Consider the following 19,612-nt stretch of genomic DNA (forward strand, 5'->3'; position numbering starts at 1 on the left):
TACATATTCAAAACCATGTTACACATTTTGCTGAACAGCAATGCTTAATGAGACTAACAAGAATATCCTGTTACCTTCTTTATGCTGCTTATTTGCATACATATATGCATAAGGTAAGCCATCTTACCTTCTATTTTCTCTGCTGTTATTAAAAAGTTTAATCATATCTGAGAGAAAGGCTCGCCGAATCTCCAATGTTTCTGGACTCTGGGGAGAATTACGTAGCAGGATGGCAATAACCTTCAAAATCTCTGTACAACATTTAACAAGCAAGAAAATATTAGTACCAAGTAAAGATTAAGACACCTTCAAATATCATCTTAATACTAATTACTTCAAAAAAAAGTGAATTCACAAAAAAATATATATATACTTAGCAGAAGTAACTATTTGAGCAGAAAGTTTAACTATTTCAAATCCCTCTAACTATTCTGGATATGTTTTTTTAGTTATCAAGTTTCAGCAACACAAATGTTACTGGATGACAAATGAATTTAAAATGCATTCCTACCAGAAAGCATTAGAACCTTATTTTAAGGAAGAAGTAATACAGCAGGTATAAAATCGACTAGAGAAAAATGCAGAAATATCGTCTTTCATTAATGACTGTGAATTTTTGAAAAATGTGAATAATTTATCATTCTTAACTACTTCTAACGTAAAAAAAGTATTTGTGGAAGGAGACTAAACCTTTCTGATTTAAAGTTCCACTGCTTATTCTAGGAACGTAATGTTTTCTATGCTTTTGGAGATGGTCAAAATGGTATCTTCCACCCTACTGAAGCATTGGAGCAGTCATCGTTCTTGTAACTTCAGAAAGCTAACCTCATTTCCGAAGTAAAATGCAACTTGTACACAGACACTGTGACGGTTTCAATTCATCTTGCACAATTTCTTTTAAAAAGGAAATTTCTTCGTTGAGAAAAATCAGTATTGATCTCAAAAATTAATTCAGAAATCACTTGTCCCACTAGGCCTGAGTAATTCTAATATGTATCTCACAAAACAAATAATCTGTGTTAATTACAACAGGAAGTACCAGCTTCAAAAATTTCAAAAAACAGATATGTCAAGTTTCCTGCTTCATACAGATTTACCATGAGGCAAAGATTTACACACTGTACACATTTGCACATTGTTACCAGATTTCTTTATCTGCTTTGCTTTCATTTCTCTTCCTAACTATCCACATGAAGCAAACCCACTACTACGATCTACTTCTAATAACAACGCAGCTATGAAAGTGAGAAATATATATTTCTCCAGAAAAAAAAAAAGAATTCCCAAAGCTAACATAATACCCACTGTATTATACAAAAACTACATTAATATTGCATATAATTCAGGAAAGGAGATCAGTATTTCCTCTTAGTTCAAAAGACATCTATCGTCTCGTATCAAGATACTTTCCATAAAGCAAGCTAACCAAGATAGTGAGCAGATACACTTCTACTTTCCACCCAGCACCATTGGCCTGAAGGTTACTTCAGATGAAGTCTGCTTTCATATTTCAGTTAATTTAGTCTGGCAATCACCAAATAATACAATCAGAACTGTGCTGGAGCCTTAACATGTATTAAACTAAAGTATTCCGTGCATACAAGTATTGAAAATCCACTTCATAAAATGACTGCACAGCCAAAAAATGGTGAGTTATGAACTACATACATATTTATACTGAAATGTCTTATCAAAAGCTGAAGAGACTTGCTTCCTACATAACTCCACCTAAGTAGAGTTTTCTTGTATGAAAAACTACTTAAAACCAAGATGAGAATTAAGACTGGTTAAAGTAATGAATAAGCAACTCCCTCCTTCCCTCTCCCAGCAGGCTCTTATTACGGTATCACTGAAAAATATTTATCATTCTTACGAGGATTTTGTATCTTCACCGTTGAATCTGGGTCAGGATGTTGTTTATGTATCACCTGGGTACAAATCTGTTCAGTCAGAATCTAGAGAGAAGAACAGACATCATATCGACACTGATCAAAAGAGCTTATTGAAAAATAATTGCATACAACTTCATACACTATCCTTATTATTCCATTTCTCGATGGCTATAGAAATTAGGTTTTTTCAGCTTCCTTATTATCTGAAACTGTTCATAGTAAACATAACCAAGTTAGGCAAAAAAAATCAAGCAGTGAACTTCAAGGAAAAAAAAGCAGCACTCAACTGTATCACACTTCAGTTTTGATGTCATCTGGAAAACATCAGTAGAAATATGCAAGCAATTTTCCAACCATGTCTTACAAATAATCAAAAAGATGGAATTTTAACTAAAGTATGTTACTACCTCAAATAAGACATTGTATGTGGTCATGGTGATCAGGTTTGTATGAAGCATCAGCCTTTCAGCCAGCAAAGAAAACAATCCATGTCCAAGCATGATCTCAGCTTTTCTCCTAAAAGAAAGATAAAATAAGCAGAAGTATTCAACTAGCAAAAGAAAAAAGCATGCCTCAAGAAATACAGAGCGACTGATTTTTATTATTAAGACTTCCACTTCGACAAAGCAGAAGAGTAAGGACTCCAGTTCTGAAGGAACCAGTCACTCAGTGAAGACAGCTGTCTTATCTAAATGTGGTCCAGTCACTCATAGGTCCAAAAACCTGTAAGACACCCCTATAGAATTCTCAATAAACTTTAAGGAAAGGGCACCTTTGTCCTGATTTACTCCAAAGTATTGTTTAACCATGGACAGTGATCTCAATATTTATCTAGTATTGTAATCAACTAATCAGGTAACTCAACTCACTGATATCAAAATAAGACTTCCTGACATAGCTGCACAACCTCGTGACTTCCAAGAAACAAAAACATGGTGAAGTATTTCAAGAAAAAAAATAGTGGACAAGACCATGCGACACTCCTACTTTAGAAAGCATAGACATTTGCCCATAAAGGCCCTACTATCAGACACACAGTTCACAAACGAATTAAGATTATCTTTACAAGTAAATTATTAAGACGCAGCCTCAGCCAACAGGGCTGAAATACTGAAAATCTTTTTACCTTAGTAAGCTTCACAACAAAAAATGCTTACTCATAAAAGCTATCAGGCAAATTACTAAGACAATTGTTGATTTAGCTCAGTTTTACCCAAAAGGATTGGTTTTTACTTAAAAGGTTTGAAATGACAATTGAGACATCTTAAATCTAGTTTCCAGTAAACAATAAGAGTTTCCATCTCACCAAAATAATTCTTGCTCATAATTTTACTGATATAATGCAAAATTGCACTTGGAAGAGCAGGCAACCACATAGCAATTAAGTAGTAAACGACCTAGACAAGCAAGTGAGAAAATCTAGACCCAAGTACTTTTACCATGTCAAAAGTGGATTAGTGACAAATCAAAAGTACTTAAAAAAGAGTAGCCACTACTAAGTCTAGTATATCTAATGCTTAACTTACAACATAGCTTTTTCATTTCACATACAAAACAAAACGCATACACAAAACAACTCAGACATGCATATAAATAAAAATTATCTTTATACATTTATGAGTCACAAGGTACTTTTTTTTTTTTTTAAGACTTAAACCAATACTTACTTTGGAGGAAGATGCTTTAAGAAATATCCCATCACTTTCAGAGCTTGCACCCTGATGCCTTCGCTTTTTGATGCTAAAAGTTTGTAGATGACCCTAAGTATAAAAAACACAGAGCTTCCTGAAATAGTTGAAATGCTAGCAGTTTTTGGCGTGACAAATTAACTGGAGTAGATAGTCCAAGCCTATTTTAAAAGAATAACTGTTAATGAGTAGAACAAACAGAACAATTTTTTTTATTATTTTTTTTTTTTAACTGACAGTTCGTGATTTCACGTTTTATAATTATATTTAGAGACTTTAAAATCAAGTTCAAGCACTTCCCAAAGATCAATATCTATCTACGCAGCTGTGGAAAGTTTACTGCAATTTCTACATGCATAACTATTTTCATCTGATATTTTATAGAGAAAACTAAGCAAGCAATTGTTTTGCTACATTTGTAGCTGCATAGGTATGACGATTTTTTTAATACCACAATATTTGATACTCATATGATTCAACAGAGTACGCACAAAAGTAAAACAACAGCATGTTAGTATGAATTTCTATCATCTCACTCATTCTGGTTTCTGCTTTTTGGGAACAACAACAAATTTATCATTCTTCGCAAGAGATGCAGAAGCCAACATACACGGGGGCCTTGAAAATCAATTCATTTATACAACCCTCTCTGGATAAACAGATTCTTGCTGAATGCAGTAGCTATGCTAGCCTTCTAGGTTTCTTGGGGCCACTCAAAGTTAAGAAACAGTAATTAGTGACATTCTAAGGACACGTGATGTATGAAGTTTGCCTGGCAGCCAGTGTAAAAAGCCCATTCCCCCAAGCAGCACTCAAGTTTTGTAAGCATATGATAATCATATTCCCATCTACTGTCCCTGAATACTAGATAGCTTCTCATCTCTACATATTTGAAGCAAAACATCTTCTCAAGAAGTTTGCCTTGTTCACTAAATCAAACTGGGTGAGATTATATTACTGCTGTCTCAGAACAGGACAACAGGAGAGTAGGCAAACAAAAATTCCTGAGAAACCTCTTTCAGAAGTCCTGGCTCTGCAGTTCTTAAGTTAATAATCATGAACAGTTCTCAAAGCCCACATCATCTTTAATGTAGTTTACCTGTATTTAAAAAAAAAGCAACCACAGGCACCAGCAGAATTCTGCAGGTATCCATTCCTTAAGCTCGCTGGTAGGAGCTTTCCTCCCTATAGATTAGCTACTACAGGAGACTTTAAGAGGCTTCGCCAGTGCCTTCATAGGCATATACTGAGAACAGAACACTACCTGAGATCAGGCATATTTGATGGAGCAAAACACACTTCATTAATTTCAAGAACACAGAATTGGTAATTGTAAATAGCAGTTATATCACTAAGCATGGAAGTGAGCCAAGATATGACCGGCGACCATACTGGAGCAAGGAATGTAACAAACGAGACAGGAGAGCAAAATGATTTCTCACAGTAGACTCACTATTCATACTGACTTTCCTGTGCACTAGTTAATAAAAAAAGAAAATGTCTAGTGCCAGTTGTTAAATAAAAATAAATATATTACATTGGAGACTCAACATGACATTCACATGTTTTATTATTTGGAGTTCTTATTAGTTTCCTATAGCATAATACATTACCATACAAATGAAGTCTAAGGTGAAGAAAATAGGTTAAAAGACACAGTCTAACACTAAGAGTGGGGGAACCAATTATGAATGTGCCTGAATGGTGTCTCTTGGGAAAGGGCAACTGAAAAAATATATGTATAAATGGGGGTTAACCAATAGGTGCAACAAAATGTATGAAATGAGTCTTAGCCTTCATATAGCAAGAGAATTACTATTCCTCATACACTTCTAGGAATAGTTCTTATATTTGTTGGCCTGTTTATGTTCTTTGCCTGCCATGTCCAGACAGATTGATTTTAAAATAGGAAACTTTAGTAATGACTCTAAGAACCACAGCACAAAATCAGAGTTACTGTCTTTACCTGCGCTTTAACTGTATTTGCTACTTTCCCTACTTCCCTCTCACAGTAATGTTAAAAATATCTTCCATTTTGTTTGGAAACAGAGATTGTGAATATAGCATTGACAAATGTCAACAAAGGGCTTCCCCTGACAAGTCTGATAACACTTTACACATTAAAAAATTAAAAGGAAAAAAGCTAATAAAGATCAGAAGAAATCTGAACACACTTTTCTCAGCCCTTTCAGTTCCAAAACACACGCAATAAAGGAGGCAGAAGACTAAATGCTAGTAGATTAAGACTTCACTGTATAGACTAATTCAAATCAAACTACTTGTTTAAGCATAATCAGCACCCTGGAAACATTTTTTTAAAAAGACCTCACTGATGATAAATCTAACATCACCACTTGTCAAAAGAATACCTGGACACAAAAATCTCCCAAGAGAAACACTGTGAGATCACAACACATATTGATGAGGATCTTTTAGATTTCACGGTAATTGTAGCAAGTAACAGTATGGTCAAAAATAACATTTCCTTTTGCCCGCTTACAAAACTTCACTTACTGTAATCCATTCCTCTGATCAAAAGCAGGGATCATCGAACTTGGGTGCTCTGACATGAGAGCAACAAGCAACTGCAGGACATCCATTAGATTGTCATCCTGTTGAGTAAAAGTTATAAACTTGAATTAAAAAACATCTGTGCTAGGACATTATTTTGGTTAAAAGAATCACTACAAAATACTTCAAAATTATGTGGAGAGTAACAGTAGCAACTAGGACAAGATCAAAAGAGCTACAAACCTGGAAGGCAAGAGCATGTAACCAGGAGAACACATTATGATGAAAATACTTCATTTTGTAGAGTAAAAAGTGACATCATTGACTGGGAAGTATGTCTCGGGCAGGGAAAAGACTATAAGAGTTTGTTATTTCCTTCCATGCACATACTAGTCTGTACATAAGCACATTCCCCTCTCTTTTACTGCACAGCAGCTAGAAATTAACTGCTGCACATTTTCTATAACATAGAGTAGTTGTTTAACATAAAATCTCTACTAACAAATGCCCACCCAAAGAAAAAAAATACCACAGCTTGCCTCAGGCAATATTTAAAGTGAGTAATTCAAGCTGTTCAATCAAGTTTTTTTCCCTACACCAATAGTCTAAAGCACTCTAACCTACAGCTTAAGAATTTGTTCCATGTTAGTTATAACTAAAACTAACCTATGAAATACTGAAACATGATTGTTTCTCCTTGTATCATTCATTGTAGTAATTAAATGAAAATTTATTTTACAAGCACTTTCCAAATTTTCCACTTTTGAACAAATATTCTGGTTCTTTCCCTATTAAAAAACAAGTTTAACATCCCTTTGAACAACTGTGTTCACCTAAACATATTACTAGATTATATCACAGACTGTCATTGACTTATAAGCCCTATGATGCGACCGAATTCTATTTGTTTAACGTTTTTCTGAATATACATGAAGATACCTTATTCTGAGGCATCCTGCTTTTAATATTTTACCCTGTAAGTGGCTTAAATAGTTAAAAATATCACCTTTTTATCTGAAGGCCACAAAGTTTCCGCTCTTTTGGTTTACTCCTGTATGTTAACAAGACTCTTATTTTTTTCAAGTAACTATATTATAAAGCAGAATGACTCAAGTTAATGACCATGATATTGCCAAGTGCACGGACCAGTAATCAGCACAAAGCATAAAAGGAAAATATAGGTGTAAACAGAAAGAAAAAAAAAATCTGTACTGCTTGAAGTTCAATTAATTCCTTATTTTTCCCATTTCAAGCACCCTTATAGAGATGAGATCAGTTAGATTTATGTTCCCATTTCCCTTGTCTTTGATGTTGCATCTGGCATAAAGTGCCTTTTCCCGGTGCTAAAATATGAAGATGCAGATGTATCAGTGGTAACCAACATTTTCTCCCAATTAAGTTTATATGCTTCTCTTAGATGCCATTAACATACATCTTTATTTTTTAATGCATGTTTTCAATTTTATTGCTTTATTTAAGAAGCAAAATAAAAAGGAGTAAGAAACAAAAAATATTACTTAGGCAGCATAAAATAGTATTTCGTCTTTTTTTTTTCCTCCTCTAAGTCAGTCTCACCATCTGTTTCTCTGCTTGGCAAATCAGTTTGCAGAACAACATAGGAAACCATTTTGACTTCCTAGCTTAATGAACTTCAATCTAACATTGAACATAGTGCTTAAATCACTGCAAGAATATTGGCAGTTCAGCATGCTACAATGCAGCTGAACAATACTTGCTATTTCTTCTACAGAGCGACATCAAGAAAGCAATACTGGAAAACACAGAGCTAAAGTAGCACCCAGAAAAGCAAACGTTTAAAAATTACCTCATGAATAGTGAGCAGATAATTGAGGATTGCCTGCAATTCTTCTTCTTTTACTCCATAGTCCTTTAAAAAGAACCAAGTTTTAACTGTTATCTTTCAAGGACAAAAGAATCATTGTCAAAGAGCATCATCACAAGCCACGATTACATACAGATCAAGTCTCACAAGGCAAATTTGCTTTCACGTGATACTATAATAGCTTCATAAACAGAAGACAGCTTTTTCTTTGGCCAAGAAGTGTCCACTGAAATTTTTAAAACAAAAAACAAAGAACCCAATACAGGGATGAAAATAGGCAGATACTAAGGAAATACAATGAAATTGATAGAGTAACATAAAAACGCTCGTGTCAATTAATTCAGGGAATATGAACATCTTATTAATAACAAATTTAAGTGTCATAGAGGATTCAAAGTAGACCTGAACCTGTTGGCTACACCTACAGCCAAACTTTGCTTCTTACACTACTATAGAGTTTTTTTTCCAATTACTTTTAATTTCACTTAAATCATTTATGGCTTTTACATTAGGAATACACCTTGAAGGGTTTTTTGTTGTTTTTTTTCTAATTTCTTTTGTGAACATGAAAATATTTGTTTCTAAGAATGGGATCAAGGAAGGAAAAAGCTGTTCCTAAATTCCAGGGCTTTTTTTTTTTCTTTTTTTTATTTAATTAAGTCACTCAATTCCCAAAAAGGTCTTGCACAAACAAAAAATTTGCAGAAGAATCAACCTTTAATCATGGACATTCGTTTTGCTGTCTTTGCAAAACTGTATCCAAACCTGTCCAAGTTATACATCTCTTGCAGAAAAAGATAAAAGCCCAACTAAATTTAATGAAAGTCTTATTTTTCTAGCTCAGTTTTCTCTGATACTTCAGTTGCAGATCATCTGATTTAAAGAAAAAGGATAAGAGCTTTTCTTGTAATTACTCATCTCAACTACTGGGGCTATGGGCAGCAGCACAGGGTCCCTTACTAATCAAGAGGGGAAAAGGGAGTTGAATTCAAACAGACAAGACACAGCCTAGAAAAGGAAGGAAGAAGAGAAAACAAAGCTTACAACAGGAGAAAGTTAAAAGAAGTTTACAAGCAGAACAAGTGCTGAATTTCAAAATTCATCTCATGTCTAAAGAATTATTGTGAAACTTATTGGCAGCATCTTTCTTATCCCCCTCTGTCCCACCACCATATAATGCTCAATAATACTCCTTAGTCTTAAAGCACTTCCAATGCAGGTGGCATTGTTTTTCCAGAAAAACATAGTAAGGAATCTAATGAATCAGAGCAGTCCCTATTTCCTAAGCAGTAGACCTTTCTCGGGTAAAGATTTAATGACTTCACATTTGATTAAAAATAGCTTGAATGGGAAAAGTGCATTTGGCTGCAGCAACAGTAAGATGCACCTTACATGCTATTTCTATTTACTTGTTTTCAATATTCAGCTTGCTTAGAAGAAAATGCTGCACTAGAATGGATTTCGTAATGGAAAGAAATTTAGATATCCCACCTTCATCACTAGCTGTTTAATGAACATCAACAAAAACGCACGCAGAGATAAAGTCTCTTTTTGCGTAGGCCGAGGCCCATCTACGGAAAAAAAAAGGTAGATATACGAAATGCAAATTAATGGTGGTTAATAGCATAGTATGCATTTCCATATACAGAAAAATAAATGGCATACACTGCATGGAGAGAGAACAATGCTTAGAACAGCTATTTTTTCTGTACTTCTTAAGACAAAATAATGATGCATTCCACTGCAGTTAGCAAAACCTCTGAGGTTCTTGAATTTTATGTCTGAGGTTCCTGGTTATAGCAGTTTTCAATTGTTTTTGAAGATGTTCTACTCACTTTAAAGGAAACCATCATTCACACTGGCTACAGCTACAATGGTAACTACGTATAAATATTACCTGGACAGTCAAAGACCACATTTCTTAACTCCAAGTCAAGAGGGCTTGTTTCTGCCATATCAGTGTAAAGACAAGTCCCTTTAAACTATTTTAAATATCAACTAGTTATTCTGCCATATCAGTGTAAAGACAACTTCCGTTAAAATACTTTAAATATCAACTAGTTAATCATCCCTGGGAAAGGCAGGGTTTAAAAAAAAAAAAAAAAAAAAAAAAAACCAGGTTGCAACCAAAGTCAGAGCTTTCATACAGAAAGCAAATGTACACTTGCAAATACATTTTTAGGAAGTAAATTTGTGTCTTCATTGGGAAAATAGGAGAAAAGAAAAAACCACTTAACTTTACTCATTATAGAATACAAAGTACTGCAAAGGGATCTTTGTAACCAGGTACACACCTACCATTCCCCAAGCCTACAGTTTTGCTAGTCAGTTCTATCTAGTATTAATCCACTTCAGTCTTTGGTCACAGAGGACATTGTTTTCTTGAAAAGGTTTCACTTGTTTCTTGAAAAAGACCTTCCAACAATAGTCTCTGGACAAAAGCACACTGTTGGAACTGTTATAGTGAACCAACTCCATTGAAGCCCAATTTCGGCAATATACACAGTACTATTACATTGTACACAAGACAATCCTCAAAACAAATGAGTAGAAACGAATACATACCTATGCCTTTGGGAGTTATACCACTGCGATCTTGAGGATTCACTACCCAGTAATAATACTTCAGGGTATGCATGACCAAAAGAACTGTTCCAACCCGTCTAATTGCACCATATATGTTAACAGTGCCAATGAACTCAGTAGACAAGTAAGTGTACAGGATCAGCTGAACCTGCAACACCCAATGAGGAGATTAAAAATCACTGCAACACAGTTACAGCATATCAGACAATTGCATTCTTGAATTTCATCTATTAAATTTTCTTATAGATTTTCTGAGTATAAACTATTTACAAAGCTCCTAAAGGTCCTGCCAACTGACAAAAAAAAAAATCATTTCTAAAAATAAATTGTTAATAAAAACTAAATCGGTTGTTGTGGGTTTTTTGCTGGTTGCTGGTTTTTGTTTTTCTTTATTTTCCAAGGTAGCTTACAGGAGCACAAAAGTGTGACAGCCGCACAATCACAGATGGCTGAAGTTCACTGGCACTGCTTGGGGGCACGGTAAGAATGTTCAGAATGTAGCTAAGACGTGCCTCACCAGCACTGAGCAAGGGGGCAAGACCACTTCCCTCAATCAACTGGCTACAGTGCCTTCAGTCAGTGCTACTTAAAACTAGAAAGAAGCCTGGGTTGGTCAGAAGAATTTCACACAAAGTCTTCTTTTATTATGGAAAGTTCATATGTAGGAATTTAAGCCTACAATAAATTTATCTTTCTCTGCTGAGGAATAATGCCTTAAAAATAATTCTCTAATAATTTCCTTCAGCTGCAGCAAAGAGATGCTTTGCCATGACATCTACAGTAATATATTAGTGCTGGTTCAGTGTTTTTTTAAAAGGAATAACAAATCTTCATGGAAGGGACAAAAAAAAGTCTGGTAAGATTTTAAGTAGAATCAACAAGAAAGTTTTTGTTCAAGTGGATCACGTTGAGAGAACAGATTCAAAAAAGCAGAAGTACTCTACATGGGAGTACATGAACTTAAATGCTTCTAACTAGACAACCCAGGAAGATTTCTCATAAAAATTACTGTTTGTTGTTGTTTTCAGTTTTTGGCAACTAATCCATTCCTACTTCCCCATCTATCTAAAACACTGACTAGCTCAGACACTCCTCAAGCCAACATACTTCATCGTGCTAAACACTGCAGCTTTATCATTCTCTAATTGCTTTGGGATCCTACAACACCTGACTGTCATATGCAGAAAAACCTGAAACAGTTTTTATATGATTTCTGCTGGAAGCCAGGAACTGTAATTGTGCAAGGCTGTCTTGATCTCAACACTCTCAAATAAATACATCATAAGGAACTGTATTCATAAGAATAAACAGTTGTACCTGTGCTGGGATATGAATCCATATTGCAGGATTAAGGAGAATATGATCACATAGCTGTTTCAGCAAGGGCGCTCCATTGTGCAAGTTGCTCAGGTACTTAGAAAAAGCAAGGCATAGCTCTAGTACAGCTCGGGTAACATGAGCTTTGGAAGACTGTAAAAGAAAATTTGCTTTAACAAGAACTCTGAAGATGACTGTGTCCACTGAGTTTCCTCCCTTCCCTCCACCCCCCCCAAAAAATTTAACATAAACATTAGATAAAGAAAGTTTTGTTTTGTTTGTTTGTTTTTACCTTTTCCAAGCTATATCCTATCACAAGGAAGCCCTTACAGGAAAGCATTTGATCTTGCATAGCAATCGAGTTCTTCAACAACTCCATAATAAAAGCCAACAGAGTTGAACTGAAAAATGTAATATTTTAGAAAGACATTTTCAAGTGTGACCACAACAAGACAGAAGGTATTCTCTAATTAACACTTCTATCACACAGCCCATAAATACAATCAATGTACCAAATAGAAGCTTAGATCAGAATTTTACGGACAAAAAAAAAAAAGAATATTTAAAACCTCTAATTTCCTTCTTTAAATTAATGTATGTCTAATTCAAAAGTTTGTACTCCAAGACAAGCATGCAATAACAAAACTCTAAAAATACATTTGTGCAGAAAGGCAGCAATTATTGCGTGGTTCTCCCTGCTTCTTGTTTTACTTCTGAACTTCTCCAAGATCAGTGACCTATGTCAGTCCAGTTACCACTGCTTCGCTTTCAGATGAATAGGTGGAAATATTTTTCTAGACAGAGTTTTACTGTTGGTTTGTGTTAATTCAACTCCACACTACCGCTAGAAGTAACATTCATGCCTTTGCCCTTGTGTCACAACACTAGCGCCTATCTACGAATCAATATAGCCAGATGAAAAACACTCTACAGATGAGTTACTTTGCAACCAAATAAAATCCTTGATTCATCATGTAGATCCATAAGTTTAAGTCAACTCAGCAGAGGTCCAGGAATGCACAAATGGGCTGAAGGAACTTTGTAAGCACCTCCACTTCACAATGGTAGTTATGTAGATAATCTTTGAACCATCACGAAGCCACAATTGCAATGAAACAGAGAAAACAGACCAATTCTAAAAAACAATACCTTTGCTGTTATTGCATTTGTATTCGTTTGTAATGTAACTGAGGAGCTACAACTGCTTTTGTTTCTGTTCAGGAGCTGGACTGATGAGAAACAGAGTCAAATCCAGGGGAAAAGCCAAGAAATTAATACATTCTTCTAATTCGGCGTAGTAGAGTAAAAAAGGAAACAGCTTTTGACTGTTCTTGATATTACCTTCAATGTCAAAATAGTAATGCAATTTAAGAATGCTAGTAAGTGAGCTGCATTTTCCTTCTTCTGTTCTACTTTCAAGCTCTGTGCCACAAGATGTCTGACAAAAAACCAGAATGCTTTCATATAAACTGAAAAGCATCTTCCCCAATGGAATTTTTTTCCTGTGACAGGAAAAAGCTCAAAAAAAGAATTGCTCATAATTGTGATACAAAAAAATAAAGTTGTCACATAGCAATAAGCATCCTTTCTGATTCCGTACAAACTTTCATGGAAAGTATGGTACAAAACAAATCTACTTCACAAAACAATCACACCTGCCTGCAGCTATGTTATGTTTTTCTAGTTAGACGTTAATTCATTGTTTCACAAGTGAAATTACAATACAATGCCATTTAATAAAGCAAGATTTAATTTCCTTCACACAAATAAGAAACAAAGAACAGAGCTATATGCACTCACCAAACAGTTGTGTCAATGTGGTCCGATGAATATTGCCTATAGTCTAGCTGTGCAAAGAGAGGAAAAAGTACCTGCACTCCTCCAATGGAATGCAAGGCACTCTGGACAGAATGTGTCAAGACTGCTTTCACATCCTGACAAAAAAAAAAAAAAAAGTATTGAGAACTCTGAGGAACTGTTAAAGAAGTTTGCCAGAAATAATTCCAAATTTTTTCAACATAAAAATTGTACTACCAATTAAAAAGAGTACAGTAAAAAGTATAAACTGACTTCTACAGCCACTACAAATATTCAAGCTGCCCGATTCACTGCTGTAGAGAAACCCTCAGAAGAATAGGAGGCAGCTTACAACTCTAAAACAAGTCCTTAGTAATACTGAAACACTAGGAAAAAAATCTTCAAGCAAATTAAAAAATTTAGGCATTCAAAGCCTGGCAAGCAAAGAGTATAATGTCAACAGAGCAAAGCTCTATTAGGGAGATAGATAATGTCTGTAAAGAATGGAAGTATGTCTGCAATGAGGAAGAAGAACGTTTCTGACAAGTTAACAGGATTTCTGAGTAATATTGACATTTTTTAAGATTGTAATTTTGATTAAAAAACCAATTCATAGTCCTCATATACACCCATATTAATTCAAGAAGATAGTATGCCCACACACCAATGAAGCAAAGTTCCTCTGACTATACTACACATGGCATTACAAACAGAAATAGGATTATGTTCTTCTCTCTTGCTGTTTCAGAGAAGCTGCCCATTCTTATTTTCCTGAGTGAATCTAAGAAGAATGTCCAGTACAGTTCACACAGTGGTCACAGGAACAAGTCAGGTAGCTTGATAACTTCAAGAACTGATTCCTAACCACCTGCATCTGCTTAGAAGATTTAAGTAGTAAAGCACTTAGCTATGCTGAGAACTGACAGGGGAAAGCAGCAGAGATGACCTGGGGAGGAACCCACCATCAGAAGCTCTTTATCGTATAGAAATCCCAGCATAACTTGATTTTCAGATTTTCAAACAGTAACCATTTATACTCTAAATCTGTGAAAAATGTTGCCATACCTGCAGCATGAGGGCATGTGGTGAATGAACAAAAATAGAAGGGTTATCTTTAGGGGATGACTCTAGACAGAGCTGTGCATCTGTAGCCCTTGGATTATACATAAAAGCAATAGCACTGGATAGTTTGCCATCATACAGCAACAATCTGTGATGTTCATCGAGGAAGAGATCACTTTCTGCCTTGAATTTGAATGTTCCCTAGATTGGGTAAGTGTTGAGGACAGAAAACAAGAAAATATAGATTTCAAATACAGTTCAGAACACAACTATTAGTAGAAAATGACACTGTTTCTTAAATCCAACAATATTTCAAAAAGGAGTCTCACAACAACATTGACTCAAAATCAATTTTACAAAATTGCAACAGTGCAACTGATTTCTGACGCCTGAAGAATGACGCTGTCAAAATGGTGGGTAATGCAAAACAAAAGCATTAGCTAGGAAACAGACTGGCAGTCAACTATGTTCACTCAGAGGGAACTAATAATTGAGGAGCAGAGAGAATAGAATCCATCTTTATAGCATATGTTTATACAGCTGCTAGGGAATAGCAGTCTTCAATTAGTGCCCCTCAGGCTAAGACAAAACAAATAATAAATCACTACAACAGAACTCATCTTCAGCACTAACTTCACACATTAAGCAAAACTGACTTGCAAAAGCAACTACTAGGCTACTCTCCTAAAACAAATACATAATACCTGATGATCTAAAGTTCTCAGCCTCAATGGAAAAAATGAAACTACTAAAAGAAAATAGTCCTTTTCTCACCCCTCCAATCACCCAAAATCTTGTGAACAAGAACTCAATCTTGTTTTTATATTCTTTGTTTTTATAAGAAATTTAAAAAATGAATTAACATTCAATTTTAGTTTGTAATATGATGCACAGGCTTATATTAATATATGCAACAGGTTAATAAAAATATTAAATGATAACAATATTTTCAGAAGAACATAGGCGTGCCACAACTGTCTTACACAAACTACATTACTTGAACTAAACTTCATAAGTTTTACAGTTAATTCCACGATACCTTGTATCCCAGACCAAGCTGATAAATGGCAAAGATTTGAGCAGCATTGAGAGCCTCACTGAAAAGGTAAACGGATGTCATTTGCCCACAAAACACTCGATTGGCATCTGCTGTTTCTGAGGAACCCAGGAAACATTTGTCAAAAGTCTAAAAAAAGAAATAAATAAATTAATCAACACAAGCAAGTTATCCAAGAAATACTCATACTATCAAAAAATAATAATATTGTTACAAGCAAGAGAACTTTTAAGGTTTTAGCGGAAATAAATTTTGAAGTTTTGACCATGTAAGCAGAATGTACTCCCCCCACCAAAGAGTTCTTACTATTTTTTTTTTTAATATTAAAAAAATCATGAAATGGGAAAAGCTTACTTTTAACAAAGCATAAAACAGCAAGGGATACCTATAGTTGATCATCTTGAGAAATTCAATAGGCATTAGATCTATCCACAGAGCTTACTTACATCATTGGTGTTGACGAACCATGTTATTTCTCCATAAGATGCCAGTTCCCCATTCACATAGCATCGAAGTTCACTATTCTTCCAGCGATTATAGATGTGCACAATAGTAACCATATACCACTAAGCAAAAAGAAAACAAGTGATACACCATTCTACAGATGCTTAACACAGCTTAAACAGTCACTGAAAGAAAGTACACTACAGTGAATTCCACTGTGTCTGTGAATTACGTTAACACTGAAAGTTTTATTTTAAGTAGAAAAGATGACAGCATTAGTGAGTTTCCCTTTATAGCCACATCAAAGTATAGTATCCTAATTCAAAATGAAAGCTAAGATGATATATACAACATAAAACTTAATCAAAACAAAAGTTGTGACAGTGTTGAACACGCTTGTTCCAGGAAAATTAGCAATTGAAAATGAGAATATTTTTAATACAGTATAATACTGCTCAACAAGCCAGTCTTGAACATTAAAAATACAACTAACTCATATTTTAATTTTTACACATAAGGAGATACAGCATCAAACAGAAGGAGAATATTTGGTGGATAACTTCAATGAACATGAATTATAACACAGTTTTAAATGCCAATCGGTCGTTCTCTAACCTGTATGAGTAAACTCTAGTAATTGCCCTGGCTTGATCAGAAAAATTTAAACTTGAGTTAGTAATCACAGCTTCTAAAGTACAGCTGCATTTGTCCACAATGACTACCAAACAATAATCAAGGGAAAAGCCTGAGCAAAACACTTCTGGATAAGTGGAAGGCTGAAGCAGAAGGAAACTAAGTATAAAAACAGAAGACAGAATAAACGAACATCACAGGTCTTGCAACGCTCAAGCTACATGTAGGTATTAAGAGTTCTTAGTAAAATTTCACGTTTCACAAATTCATAAAACTCCTGCTAAACTGCATTTTCTAGCTTTTTCTTATACATGAAGTAAACCTAGAAGAAATATCAATTCAGAACAGATTTATTTTTGTTCATTCTAGTGCAAGTGATCTGCCAATGGATGAACATAATTAGTAACAAGACCAATCCCTCCAGTATACACATTTTTAGAGACATTTCCTACAGACACATCAGCTAGTCAGATATGCACCCTGCTAAATCCTAGCTAGACACAAGGTTGTGAACACATCTCTAATTCATGGAACTATTCTACTGCTTTTACTCACCTTCTGTGGCTTGAAATCAAATTTTACGCAATGCTGAAAACCTTTTCCCTTTGATTTTATGGACGTTACAATCAAGCAGCCACCAACAAAGTGAGCAGAATAGCCAAGTCCTTTGTTCGTTCGAAAACTAACAAAGGAAAACAAAATCAGCACATACAGAGATGGCAGTTAAAGTCATTGAACAAATCATGACTGAACATCAGAAATGTGGTTCTACATTAATACGCACCAATATAAATATGGCTTATCCTTATCCACATTGATATTGTTTACAGGATCCATTCTTAACCAAGTGTGAAAAGTAAATCCATTCTGATAGGGCCACTTGGCTATAGGAGGTAAGGCAATGGCCTAAAGAAAATAAAGTTATTCATGTAGAAATATCCACATCACAATACTGCAAGTATACAGCATAAGATACAGACTGCAAACGTACAACCAAAAATACCTGGCCTAACTTCCGTGCTTTTCCTGTACGCTACTTTTCGTATTCCACTGTTAAAAATTTATTCTAAATATTTTAAAACTGATCATTATCTCAAGTAATATCATTAATAGTAACCCATGCTTCAAAATTCAAATAATTAAGTCAAGTATTACAACACAAGAAGTCCTCAGCACATACATTCAGAAGATTCAGGTTTAAGACAGCCTAAAAGAATAATCGGATTTATAAATTTATTTTCACATAATTTTGTCAGTCAGAAAAATATCTGATTATGAAAAGAAGTTGGCCCACATCAAGAGAAGCATATATGCTTCACTTAACAGATCCATTTTTTCTTCACCTAAATTCACGTTTAAGTGGCTTCCAGTTTGTAGATGACAGCCTTATGAGCCCCAGGCAAAACCACAGTGTTAAGCACAGAATCAGAGGCAGCTTAAATGCTTTTAAGACCTTTGTTTCAAACAGCTGGGTTTTGCTGTGTATTTTTTTAATTTTTGTTTGTTTTAACATCACTATTAACTTTAAAATGTTCCTCTGAAGACGTGCAATACACAGTTCAACTAAGACTGTCATAATCTCTGATCAAAGATGCTTTCCAGATGATCAATACCAATGAACAAAAAACATCAAAGAACTTGAGTGTTGCCAGACATCTTAATATGCTCCCACGCTCCATTTAGCTATCCTTAACCAAATAAAATACCATAAATCCTTCTCTACACTAGCCAGCTAATCAGATTTCATTTCTTTGAGCCCAACTTTCAGGACCCGGTAGCACTATCATTTGGTTTAAATCACAGTGGTTATGAAGTATGTCAAATACTTAATTTTTAAGTTTCCATGTTTTAAAAATCAATGAGAATGTTCCCACTGCAGTTAGTGAAGCACCCCAATACCACATACAGTTCAAGCATTCAATGCTATTATCAGAAATTAAATACAAGCACAATACATAAGTAGCCCAAGTGTCTACTGCCAAGTTCTGCTGCATGTGATAAATGTAATTACAGCAGCACAACTCTAGTAGTCCGCGTTTTTCAATATTCAAATAAAAAGTTATTATGTCATCAAGTTAGTGAAGTTACAGTACAAGAAAGACAGGGAGCTGTTGGAGAGGGGCCATAGGATAGCCATGAAGATAATCAGGAGACTGGAGCACCTTCTCCTATGAAGACAGGCTGAGGGAGCTGGGCTTGTTCAGCCTGGAGAAAAGAAGGCTGCGGGGTGACCTCATTGCAGCCTCTCAGTACCTAAAGGGAGCCTATAAACAGGAGGGAAATCAACTCTTTGAAAGGGTTGATAACTGCAGGAAAAGAGAAAATGGTTTTAAGTTGAGGGAGGGAAGATTCAGGTTGGATGTCAGGGGGAAGTTCTTTACAGAGGGAGTGGTGAGGTGCTGGAACAGGCTGCCCAGAGAGGTTGTGGGTGCCCCATCCCTGGAGATGTTCAAGGCCAGATTGAATGGGGCCCTGGGCAGCCTGGTCTGGTATTAAATGGGAGGTCGGTGGCCCTGCATATGGCAGGGGGGTTGAAGATTCATGATCCTTGAGGTCCCTTCCAATCCTGGCCATTCTACAATTCCGTGATTCTGTGAAGTTCAAGTTCAAGATTAGGTGTCCTGCGTAATACCTTTAGTTATATAAAAGCTAAGACACCAAAGCAGAAAAGTAATGGATTTTTAGGGGGAAAGCAAACAACAACAACAAAAATACACTACCTAGTAAACACCTGAACAATTATGATAAAAGATTAACCACCGCTAAATCTAACCTTCCCTCA

At 35.3% G+C, this 19,612-nt stretch overlaps 1 protein-coding gene across 5 annotated transcripts in view; it reads right to left on the reverse strand.

Moving 5' to 3' along the window:
- Window positions 1-19,612, reverse strand: part of LRBA (LPS responsive beige-like anchor protein) — a 365,719-nt gene that overhangs the window by 306,628 nt on the left and 39,479 nt on the right. For all 5 annotated transcript variants that reach the window (XM_048942610.1, XM_048942611.1, XM_048942609.1 and 2 more), the window contains exons 6-21: window positions 17,615-17,736; window positions 17,386-17,512; window positions 16,200-16,319; window positions 15,736-15,882; window positions 14,700-14,897; window positions 13,638-13,771; window positions 12,130-12,238; window positions 11,838-11,990; window positions 10,500-10,668; window positions 9,426-9,505; window positions 7,917-7,979; window positions 6,095-6,192; window positions 3,560-3,652; window positions 2,300-2,408; window positions 1,874-1,955; window positions 128-251 (exon numbers count right to left, since the gene is read on the reverse strand). In XM_048942610.1, the coding sequence (XP_048798567.1) occupies window positions 128-251; window positions 1,874-1,955; window positions 2,300-2,408; window positions 3,560-3,652; window positions 6,095-6,192; window positions 7,917-7,979; window positions 9,426-9,505; window positions 10,500-10,668; window positions 11,838-11,990; window positions 12,130-12,238; window positions 13,638-13,771; window positions 14,700-14,897; window positions 15,736-15,882; window positions 16,200-16,319; window positions 17,386-17,512; window positions 17,615-17,736 (1,928 nt within the window). The remainder of the gene's footprint in view (window positions 1-127; window positions 252-1,873; window positions 1,956-2,299; window positions 2,409-3,559; window positions 3,653-6,094; window positions 6,193-7,916; window positions 7,980-9,425; window positions 9,506-10,499; window positions 10,669-11,837; window positions 11,991-12,129; window positions 12,239-13,637; window positions 13,772-14,699; window positions 14,898-15,735; window positions 15,883-16,199; window positions 16,320-17,385; window positions 17,513-17,614; window positions 17,737-19,612) is intronic.

This window comes from Lagopus muta, chromosome 4 (genome assembly GCF_023343835.1).
Source record: "Lagopus muta isolate bLagMut1 chromosome 4, bLagMut1 primary, whole genome shotgun sequence".
Lineage (NCBI taxonomy): Eukaryota > Metazoa > Chordata > Aves > Galliformes > Phasianidae > Lagopus > Lagopus muta.